Source organism: Monodon monoceros, unplaced genomic scaffold, assembly GCF_005190385.1.
Source record: "Monodon monoceros isolate NGI ecotype Baffin Bay Population unplaced genomic scaffold, NGI_Narwhal_1 Super_Scaffold_7, whole genome shotgun sequence".
NCBI lineage: Eukaryota > Metazoa > Chordata > Mammalia > Artiodactyla > Monodontidae > Monodon > Monodon monoceros.
In genome coordinates this window covers 77,160,959-77,172,992 of record NW_021703784.1, presented here as the reverse complement: position 1 = coordinate 77,172,992, position 12,034 = coordinate 77,160,959, and the positions used below count along the sequence as shown (strand labels likewise).

The 12,034-nt window shown below is 41.1% G+C and overlaps 1 protein-coding gene across 2 annotated transcripts in view; it reads left to right on the top strand.

Annotated features, from left to right (window-relative positions):
- Positions 1-12,034, top strand: part of LGR4 (leucine rich repeat containing G protein-coupled receptor 4) — a 97,200-nt gene that overhangs the window by 65,947 nt on the left and 19,219 nt on the right. The window contains exons 3-4 of one of the 2 annotated variants that reach the window (XM_029207725.1): positions 3,715-3,786; positions 5,034-5,105. In XM_029207725.1, coding sequence (XP_029063558.1) covers positions 3,715-3,786; positions 5,034-5,105 — 144 coding nt within the window. The remainder of the gene's footprint in view (positions 1-3,714; positions 3,787-5,033; positions 5,106-12,034) is intronic. The other variant, XM_029207726.1, reaches the window with a different exon arrangement.

Below are 12,034 nucleotides of genomic sequence, written 5' to 3'. Positions count from 1 at the left end.
CAGTCAGGCGAGAACTGGAATGCTGGCTCCCCCGCTTACCTGCTGTGTGACTTCTGCCAAGTCACCTAACCTCTCAGGGACTCTGTCAGGAGATGATTAAAAGGAAAGAATGTAAACCACCTAGCTCAGCGCCTGCAACTGCCCTGGGCACATGACATGGTAGGTTTTTTCTCCCAGAGATTTTGGGACTTTGTCCCTAACCCTGTTCTTTATTCACTTTGCTCTCTCCTGGATCTGAGTTTTTGGACATGAAGCATCCCCAGGGTCTACTGTAAGAAGTACTGGGTCATAAAATCAGCAAAATGTAAAGAGGCTTGGGAGGGTGCAGTTGCTGAAGCTGCAAGGCTTTACGGGGCTGCCGTGTTTATTATTCATTAACCCAGGAGCTAGGTAAACATGGGTAGATACATTCCTGAAGGCTCCACCTGATCTGTTTACTCTCCTAAGGAACGAAGTAATCAGAGTGGTGTGAGCCCCACCTCGCTCAGCATTATCACCGCCCCCGCCCGAATCCTAGCACTGTAGGCTTCTCCGGAGAGCAGGCCTGGATTTCAGGATAAGTCACGCGCACAGCCCATTTGGTCATTTCTCTGAACTGTAAGTAGTGTAGAAAGAAAGGATGCTTTTGGAAGTTAGGCTCCTTTAGATTTCCCAGGCTTATAAAGAGGCAGATCGTTGGGAAAAGGGAGTAAATGTTTTGGCTCATGTGGCTCAACACTGTTTTCTGTTGACAAGTAAAGGTAATCAGGTGCTCTGTGCTTTGCCACTTCCTCTGTCACCTTGTAAAATCCTCTTTTCATGAGCCCTAGTACAATAGACTGAACTCCACAAGGAAAGCCCATAGATAGCGGGACATTCAAAAGTAAGAGAGGAAAGCAGAAGAATCCTGTGACACCCTTGGTCTGTTTACAGTGTTCATTTTTTGGTGGACTTGAGCTTCTTAAGGCTGATCTTTCAGATAACAGAGTCAGGTGACTACTTGCTGCCCTGGGGGGAAGGAGGCTATTGTTCCTTCTAGTCCTTAGGGTCCAATTTGATCTTATAAAAATGTGACCTTTTTTGTTTTGTTTTTTTGCGGTACAGGGGCCTCTCACTGTTGTGGCCTCTCCCGTTGCGGAGCACAGGCTCCGGACGCGCAGGCTCAGCGGCCACGGCTCACGGGCCCAGCCGCTCCGCAGCATGTGGGATCTTCCCAGACCGGGGCATGAACCCGTGTCCCCTGCATCGGCAGGCGGACCTGCAACCACCGCGCCACCAGGGAAGCCCTAAAATGTGACCTTTTAAACACTGCATTACAGCTATGAGCATTATCAGTTGAATGTAATTAGTGAGTCTGGGGTGTAGAAAGCCCCTTGAGAGGGCTTGTACTAAGCCTGCACTAAGGTAGACTATAGGATGCTATCTGTTTTCAAGGAGGAAATGCCGAGAATGCAGTTTTTGACTAATGGGTTGACACACTGGTAGGTGGTGACAGAATTGTGAGATGCACACTCTGTTCTTGGAAGCTTTTGTACTTGGCCTATAAAACTAATGTGCTAGAAACAGCCAGTAGAAGGTAGCCTGTTTAGTTATGCCTTCCAAGAATTCACACATAAGGCATGTTGGTAAGAACTGACATTTTCTAGGGAAGTCACACTGGAGTCGGGGATTTAAGGGGTGAAGATGAGGTTGTGAGGTGAAGCATTTAAAGACATAGTGGTCAAGCTGGCTAGTCTAGAGCTCAGAGGATTTGCTGAGGAGGAATAGTTTTAAATAGAAGTGTTGAAAAGTCTTAACACCATCTTCTGCGGTCCCTCATTTTACATATGGTGGACCCCATGAGGTGAAAGGCCGTGAGGCTGATGGTGTAGAGTAAGCTGTTGTGAGCCTGGGTTGAGGGATGCCCTTGGAGGGCATGCATGCAGTTTAGAGCTTAGGTGCTAGGGTGCCTTGTGAGAAACAAAGTCGTGCACGGTGAGAGGGCTTTCTAGGGAGAATTTAGTTTAGGGGCATGAACCCTGTGTTAAACCTGTAGTGTTGCCTGAGAATCCAGCATGGTTGTCCTTGAAATTGAAGAAATAATTCTACACACTCACTCTTGGTTTCTGAGTCCTCTTTCACTTTCCCATTCCCTGCAACACACACACACACATCTTCAGTACACATTTCTGTGTTAATGCTTAGTTAGTAAGGATCAAGGATTATCCTTTCCAGGGCTATTTGCATTTTAACTGGGACAAAAACTTCAAGAGAAAATAATGCATCTAAAAAATAGAGTTTCAGATCTCTGTGACTTCAAGTTTTAGGAAGGGTAAAGGAGCCCTCCTTATGTCCCTAAAATCAGGGTGTCTAAGAAGAACAGATTGAAGTGGGAGGACTTGAAGTCTAAGGAGAGGATGTCCTCCGCCTGGAGCTGGATAGGTGCTCATGTTTGTTAATCAGTGAATGAAACTTTTTAGTGAATGAATGAATTGCTGAATAAGGCTCAGGAGGGCAGGGTGCTTACAGAAAGAAGAGAAAGGACAATGGAAATTAGACTCTTTCGAGGAGGAATTAACATGACTTGATGACTATGATCCTAAGACATGATGGGGAGAAAGCATTCAAAAAGAAATCACGCATGCAGAATCTCATTGCTTGGGAGAGTTCCCCTGATGGAACCAGGAAGCTGGAACAGTCCTATGTTTAATCATCGGGGCACGCAACTATCATTTTTAAGTCAATACAGTTGACCCTTGAATAACATGGGGGTTAATCCACTGATAATTTATCATCACCCCCACTCCCACCCCTTATCCAAGGTTCTTCCACATCCACGGATTCCACCAACCTTGGACTGTGTGGTACAGTAGTATTTACTATTGGAAAAGATCTGCGTGGATGTGAACCCGTGCCGCTCAAACCCGCTGTTATTCAAGGGTCAACTTTACTTGAAAACCTGCCTCCAGTTCCCCTGTTTACAAGTCACTCATACGAGTTGCAGTCCTGCTTCCTGCTTCTTCTCCCTAAAGTTCTCTGTCCAACTTTTCCTCCCATGTCTGAGTGTTTGGGAAAACGGGAGAAAAAGTGGGGCTCAGGATGAATTGCGTGCTCCTTTCTTACAAAAGGACCCAAGGACTTCTTATCCTTTTCTTACTCCACTCTTACTCGCACTTAAATTTGTCACTTTGAAATTTCTTTAGGAAAACATTTATCTTTTAAAAAAAAACATGCCTTTGTTTGGAAAGTTATGCTTACAGTGACTTTCACTTTTTGCCTCTCTTTTGCACGGAATATGCTGCCCTTGGTTATGGAGAGATAACAGGCTCTCCTTGTCTCCCGAAGGCATTCATTCCTCCTTGACAGACTGGTGTGCTCTGATCTGTGTAAACCTCCTGCCTGCTGCCCAGTGCTCTGTATTTATGAGGCACTTGGAAAACACCGCAAGCGGCAGAGAATGACCATGAATAGCAAACTTAATTTGGTCCAATATGTTTTGGCTTGCTTGACCTCACCAGAATAAAAATGTGCCAGTTTAAATTATTGTATTGAAGTTTAAAAAAAAATTCTAGAGGCATTTATCTCATTGGAAGAAACTTGGGATTGCTTTAGCAGAGGTTTAAATCCATGTTTATGTCGGATAGACTAGAGAGATGTTTAATGTAGAGCTTCAATAGCAGATTGGGTCATTGTGAGTTATGAATTTTAAGAGTCTGAATTACTATTTTTCTCTTGCTATTTTTTTTTTTCTCCTAGACGACTGGCTGGCAACGACCTTTCTTTTATCCACCCAAAGGCCTTGTCAGGGTTGAAAGAACTCAAAGTTCTGTAAGTAATGCAATTTTAGAGTTTCACAGCTGGCTGTGTATTTTCTTTCTGCGTAGTCAACATGCTCGGAGCTAGGTTAAGCACAGTTTCTTTTAGTTCAGGATTAAAAGATTTAAGGAGTGGCCAATGGGTAGTGTGGGAGGCTAGAGGCTGATTTAGGCAAGCTTGGGTCTAGATAACAAAAGTTAACGTCGAAATAACAGGCGCTCTGACCTCTGGTGCATTACAGTTGAATGTTAGGCTTTTTGTGTGCCTAATGCATTGAATCAAAATCATATTTAAGCTTCGCCGGTAAGGTTTTGTTTCTACTTCTTTTATAGCTATAAGAACTTTGCATGAACTGACCCTAAAGGGAAAAAGGCTTACAAGAGCTCCAGATGTAAAATCATTTTAGAGCTAAAGGGAATTGAGATGCCTGTCATTTACATAGCCTGCGAGAGATCAAGAAATAAATTCCTGGCAGTGGTCAGGAACTGGCAGATTGGGGAGCCGGTGAACTGACTGCCGGCCCCACCTTGCCACTGCCTCGCTGGGTGACCATCTGTAAGTCACTAGACCTCTCTGGTTCAGTGAGTTAGACGGGCCCTTTTCCATTCCATTCTGTGGTGATGATTCTTGTCAGGCAGTCATTTTATTAATATGACCAGGAAGGACAGTAGGCAAAAACTAGTAAAGACTTCATGTTCATTACTGATCTGGACCTCCATTCTCCAGGTCGGAGACTATTAGATAATTAAAGCTTTATTTCTGCCCTGGCCCACTGGGGACATGGCCACTGCCCCCTAAGAGCTCAGGGTCTGCTGTCCTCTTGATAAAATTGTCTTTCTCTAATGTGCACGTTTGTGGGCTGTGCTTTATTTCAATTTGAAAAGGCATTAGGGATTCTAGTGGGTTTGCTTGCTATGCCTCCCAGTGAACTTGTTATACCTCCCAGTTAACACTAATGGTACCTTGGGTGATGAATATTAATTAGGGTGCCTTAATTCCTGAGAATGAAACAATCCTGGATGACCCAGCAGGTCTGTGTTAGGAGATGGCTTGGGACAGTGGCCTAGGTTTCATTTCTGGCTTTACGACAAATGCCTCTTGCTCTCTGGCAACTCTCTTATCTTGGGTGCTTTCCACCTCGACTCCTGATCCTTTTTTTTGCTATTGGAAAGATGTTTTTGGAAAGAAATGGTTCTAAATTCTTCGAAGAAAAATGGTCATAATTGCTTCTTATTCACTAACCCAAAATTTCCTTCCAGAACTCTCCAGAACAACCAGTTGAAAACAGTACCCAGTGAAGCCATTCGAGGACTGAGTGCTCTGCAGTCTTTGTAAGTAACTTTTTGGTTTGCTGCATTCTTGAATCATTAGGAGAACACTCTGGCTACTAAATAGGTAAAGAACTGGAATCCTAGGGAAAGAAGACATGTATCCTCTCATCTGGGATAAAAATGGGGATGGCTAGTTGCTGTTACTGAAATGTCCATTGGAATATCCTGTCTCCAAGGCTGGGAGAAAGCTACAAGCTTGCATGTAGCAGGCGATTACATCCTCTTTGGAATCAGAGTTATGTGTGTACAGGAGTTCCAGAGTCTTGTGCCATGACGCTCAAGAAACAGCCACAGAGAGGTTTCTGTTTCAGGTGGTAATGATCATCAGAGCAAATTAGTTATGGACCCTCATCTGTGGATGTTGAGCAGTCATCAGGGATGGTGACTTAATCGCCTGTGCTGTCTTTTTCTCAGGTTTTTTTTTGAGGAAAGTTTGGTTTGATGTGGAATGTTCAAAATTTTAGCTCTTGAACAGCAAGGTCCTACTGTATAGCACAGGGAACTATGTTCAGTATCCTATAATAACTATAATGGAAAAGAATATGATATATATATATATACACACACACACACACATATATGTAAAACTGAATCACTTTGTTGTACACCAGAAACTAACACAACATTGTAAATCAAGTATACTTAAATTACAAAAAAGATTTCAGCTCTTTGTTTTTACCATGTTTAGCCACTATTTTCAAAAGCTTTTTCACATAGCACTTCACTTTATTCTTGTTTGAATTCTTTCCCATATAAACGTATGTATGTATTAATATGTATATGAACCTGGAGAATGGGGGTCATTGCCTCCATGGTTTAGCTATGCACACCCCGCTTCCCCCTCGAGTGGGGGGATCAGGTAAGCAGCAGTAGTATCACAGGAACCATGCAAACCCACAGAAGATTCTAAAGAAACAACCATTTTTATGTTAAATAAACAGATATTTGTTCATGACTAGACTGCGTGTTGTGGACTAGTGTTGTCAGGGCTCCCCATCCCTGGGTTAGAAGATCCAGCTTCTCTGTCTTCAGGGGCTCGGTTTTAGAAAAGGTTGAGAAGCACTGAACTGAAGCATGTGGTTATTGTAATCTTTCGCCAAGATTAAGAGAAGCCCTTTGCATATTTATCTGTCAGAATGTTTACATTGCTCTCAAAAGAAGTTCAGATAAATTCAGATTAATTAGAATTCTGAAACAGGCCTGTCTGGTTTTGCATCCCCACTCTGCCACTTGTTAGCTGTTAGCTGGTTTGGGGCACGTTATTTAAAATTCTCTGTGCAGTAGTTTGCTTATTACCTACCATGTACTTTAATTCATGAAAAGCACTTTTAACAGTATCTGACATGTAGTAAGTGCTCAATAAACATTTGTAGAATCTATTAATATTAATAATGATGACCATTTTATCTGTTCTTTCTTTTGATTATTAGATTACCCAGTTTGCCTAACTAGGTGAAGGAATCGTCTGAAAGTAATGAAAAAGTATTCTTTAAAACAAGCAATTTCATTAGTTTCTTATTCTACTACAGTGATGAACACAAATGTGCATTGCCTCAGTGCATGTCCTAACACTAAATACAGTGGGACTAGGGCCTAGTTTCTCAAAGTGTGGCACTTGGCCCGCCCTCAACAAAATCACTAGGGGGATATTGTTAGAATGCAGATTCTTAGGCCACATCCTAGGAGTCATGATACTCTCTCTTTAAAGGTAGGGTCCAAGAAGCTGTAGTTTAAAAAATTTCCCCAGATCATCCTCATGGATACAGAAGTTCTGAGAATCACTGAATGAAAAACTGTAATAGTTATCACACTTAGGTGTTTATAATTTTAATTATAAAATTAGGGTATAACCACATCACATATTTGTGTACTAACCTGTCCCATAAATTTTTTTTTATTGCCCTTGGAAATAACTGTAAAGGTAAGCATTTGTAGAGATGCACATGAGCTAGAGAAGACGTAGGTGAAAGTGACTGACCGGCTTGTCCCTTCCAGTCGCTGATATAAAACCATTTATAACTGCACCAAAAGCACATCACTGGAAATTGTAAATTATGGATTACCTTTGATTTTACATTAGATAATCTGGTAGTTAATGGGCAGTAATATGAAAATGAAAATATGAACTAATAAAGTATAGCATATGCTGTAAAGGTTAAACTTTAAAATGTATCTACTGTCATAAAAAGGAGTATCTGGGGTATTGGCCATTTAAGTTATGGTTTCAATATAAGTTTAATTTAAGGTAGATACTTGGTAAGTAGCTCATTTCACCAACTGCCGAGTTATGGAACATACGGATTCATTATTTGCCATCACTAATTGAATGGGATTCCACAGAGACTATTTCAGGGAATAGATTGGAATGAGTTCCTTTAAAGAAAGGTGATTTTGCTGCCTCTGCACCATTTCTAACCTTGGACGGATGTACACAGAAGGAGCCATCTTAACCTCTCTTGGATCTGAAGTCATTAGATATTTTAAATAGTTCTCTTTTTCTTTTGCTTCTTCAGAATTTGTTTTCCTTCAAAACCTTCATACAGAATTGCTCTTATTTCCCAAGACTTAATGATCAAAATAGTCAATCATTTTGTCTTGTTGGAAGGCTGAAAAAGAGAAGGCTAAAATCTTTGAACATTAGAAAAATTACCAAGAAAATATACAAATAGATTTTTTTCTAACTTGTGGTCCATAAGTACTCTAAAGTACACATGGTATTTTTGATCATTTTAGATGGGAAAAAAAATTGAAAAAGAATAGATACATGTATATGTATAACTGGATCACTTTGCTGTATACCTGAAACTAACACAACAGTGTTAATCAACTCTACTCCCATATAAAATAAAAAGTTAAAAAAAAAGTATTTTCACAAAAATCATAGGTATCTTCCTCTAAAATAATGTTTTAAACAAGCATACTGTGCTCATCACTCACTGAGTACAGTGCATTGTTTAAATTATCTCCCAGATTGGGATGGGAGGGAGGTAGGGGTAAGGAGAGGAGTCAAACTACTTTTTTAATAAAGGCATTGGGATTTTTTTATATGTATCAGAAATATAAGGAGCTATGCGCCAGGCCTGTTTTATTTAAGAAGGAAATGTTCATGGGTTTGTTAGCATAGTGGGTGCAGTGGTCAAGTTGGATACAATTGAAATTCTGTCCTGGTGTAAAACAGTGTTATCAACACTTGAGTCAGTTTGCAAATCTGATCTTCAGACCTGAATTACATGAAAGATTTCCTTGTGGTTTTGAAATAGTACTCAGACGGAGCAAAGTTCATTAGGGCTTGAAATTGATCAGAAGTGGTTTGATGCAAATGGGTGACGATGGCTATAAAATCTGAAAGTGAATTGTATATGTTAATAAAAAGCTAACCTAACAACCTTCCACGAAGCCATGAAAATGGCTAAAGTGTTACCTGAGCAGGATATTAAAATGACATGTCAGAATTTGCTCCACTAGAATTTTTTTCTTTATAGTTGTTCACACTTATATTGACTATTAAAGGATTTCAAAGACTAAATTTCCTAGGTTTTCTGCCGTAACAGAATCTAAGTATTTTGAACTTGAAACTGGTAACAGAATATAATACTATAATGTCTACATTATTGGTAAGTGAGGAGGAGAGAGAAAAAGGGCGAGCTTTTGATTACACAGAACAAGTGTTTATGATAACATAGACATTCATCAGTAAACAGCTGCATTTAAAATTGTTATTGTAATTTCACTTACGTCAAGAGAAAAAAGTACGTGAGTCTCAGTAAGAAATAAAACAGGCTTTTGAGAATAGGGAAAAGAAGCACATTTTAAAGACGAAAATAGTAAGGGAATTTAGTTAATACATTGTTAACTGTTTAACAACTCAAGTGCACTTAAATAAAGTAATAGTTATCTCTTGGCCAAACGAAGTTGAAATGGTAAAATAACTTAAGCCACATAATCTCTTCACTGTGTGAGATATCTAATGCCATTTACTGCCCCTATTGAAAGAATCAGTTACAGTATTTTGTTTTTTGGTCTGTTAGTTAGGATGAATTTTAATAGTGTAGGTCATTGGTACAAAGCCACGCTTTCTAAGACCATTTCTCTGTGAAACATTGATCTCAGTGTAAGTGCAAACTCATTACATTTATGGGTGTGCCACCAACACCCACATGTGGATTGAGGTGTAAGTATTAACCATTTGAGTCACCACAAATCCTTTTTCTCATTAACTTTTTATTTAAGGGTTCCATTTTCCCAGATTTCTTCCTTTTGATCTCTTACGTATGGCTGACTTTACAATTTGGGGAAATTTTTAACAGAGGAAATTGTGTCTGTGCACTTTTTGTTGTATTATTATTTTGCATAGAAGGTAGTTTCATTACTATCTTAGCTCAGAACTCACCTGGTTATCTTGCTAAGTTAAGACCACCCCTTTTCTTTGGTGGGGTGTAGCACAGAATTCTGCAGGAGCCTAAATGGTGTATATAATACTGGACTTATGTTGAAAACGTCTAGAAGGGACTTCCCTGGTGGCACAGTGGTTAAAAGTCCGCCCGCCAACGCAGGGGACACGGGTTCGATCCCTGGTCCGGGAGGATCCCACATGCCGCAGAGCAGCTGAGCTCGTGCGCCACAACTACTGAGCCTGCGCTCTAGAGCCCGTGAGCCACAACTACTGAGCCCACGTGCCACAACTACTGAAGGCCGTGCACCTAGAGCCCGGGCTCTGCAGCAAGAGAAACCACTGCAATGAGAAGCCTGTGCACCACAACGCAGAGTAGACCCTGCTCGCTGCAACTAGAGAAAGCCTGTGTGCAGCAATGAAGACCCAACACAACCAAGATAGATAGATAGATAGATAGATAGATAAATAAATAAAGTCTAGACAACTTTTCTTATTATAGTTTTTTGCCACATCTTTTTTTCTTCCTGTTTTATTGAAATGATTGACATATAGTACTGTATAAGTTTAAGGTGTACAGCATAATTTTTTGACTTATGTACATCATGAAATAATTACCACAATAAATTTAGTGAAAATACATCATCTCATACAGATACTTAAAGAAATGGAAAAAAATATTTTTTTTTCCTTTTGATGAGAGCTCAGGATTTATTCTCTTAACAGCATTTATATATAACATTCAGCAGTGTTAATTATATCTATCATGTTGTGCGTTACATCCCTAGTACTTATTTACCTTATACTGGATGTACATCTTAATGAAACACATATAGAGAGGACTTAATGTCAGTGGAGTGTTGTGTATATGTGTGGGGAGCACTGCTCATTATTTTCTACAGTGTGAATGAACATTATCCTCACTCTTATAACATGAGCAATTTAAACTTTTAAACTGTTGTGACACAGAGAAACTGGGGAGGGATTTCAATTTGTGCTTAAAATACAATCTAAATCCTCACCTGATCTAATGGGGCTCTGTGTCATTTGGTCCCCATTTGCATCCACATCTGTGTCTCCCTGGACCCTCCACTCTCTTCCTCCTGTGTTCTAGTCACTCAGACCTTCTGGGAGTTGCTGGGACCACACCCAGTTGGTTTCTGCTACTGAGTCTCTGCCCTCACTGTTTCCGTTGCCTCAAACACTCCTTGCCCAGCTTTCTTTGCCACCTGCTCTGGATCTCAGTTTAATGGCACCTTCTTAGAGATGCTTTTCCTGACCAATACATTGTAAGAAGCTACCCTCCCCCTCAGCCCCTGCTAATCCTGACCTCAGTACCCTGTTTATTTACTTCATAGCACTCTTTAAGCACTCTGCAGTCATTTTTCAGTAAGAAGCTACCCTCCCCCTCAGCCCCTGCTAATCCTGACCTCAGTACCCTGTTTATTTACTTCATAGCACTCTTTAAGCACTCTGCAGTCATTTTTCAGTCTGTTAGTTATATTGTGGGTCAGTCTCCTCATTACTGTCGTGTTCACCATTTTTACCTTTTGTGCCTAACAAGATTCTCAGTTTACATGTGTTGAATGAATTGCAGATAGATTAGCTACATGTAGAATTTAATTGCATGATTTAGTTACATTATATGGTTAATTGTATGATTATATTTCAGCTCCACATTATTTATAGAAAATGTCCAGATGTGTGAGTGTGAAATAAATGTCCTTAACTCCCTCCGCCTCAACAAAATGTCTCTCTCTTCCTAAGTAGAAGTTCCTTGAGGCTGTGAAGCGTGTGCGTGTGTATGTGTGTATGTGTGTTTGTTTTTGAACACACTGCCATCTACTCATTAAAGAAAATCTGCTAAGCAGCTCTGTAGCCAGTCCTTTGCCAGTCTGTTATATAAAGGATGCCTGTCTCTTCTCAGGGTTAGGTAGGTTCTAGAAAGTACAAGGAATAAACAAACCTAAAACTGTTTGTTTCTAAGTGGATTCTTAAGGCAGCTGCTCAGTTTCTGAAGCTCTCCACTTTTTAGTGCTCTTCAAGTTATCCTGACTATCAAACAGAAGGCTTCCATCAGATCCTTACCGGGACCAAGGGTCTTTGACCTCGGCCAATCTGCCTCTGGAAAGGAGACTGCATTTGGGGCTGGGGCAGTTAGTTGGGAGCGGGGGCTCAGCACTTGCATGGAGGGAAAAGAGACACTTATGGCAGGATCCGAAGCTGGAGCAGCACAGGGAAACAGGAGGCACGAAAAGCACTCTGAAGTCAGAATTTCCTGAACTTGAAGGCTGCCAAAGTTGATTTCTTTAAAAAATGGGCTGCTGGGCTTCCCTGGTGGCGCAGTGGTTGAGAGTCCGCCTGCCGATGCAGGGGACACGGGTTCGTGCCCTGGTCCGGGAAGATCCCACATGCCGCGGAGCGGCTGGGCCCGTGAGCCATGGCCGCTGAGCCTGCGCGTCCGGAGCCTGTGCTCCGCAACGGGAGAGGCCACAACAGTGAGAGGCTTAAGTACCGCAAAAAAAAAAAAGGGCTGCCG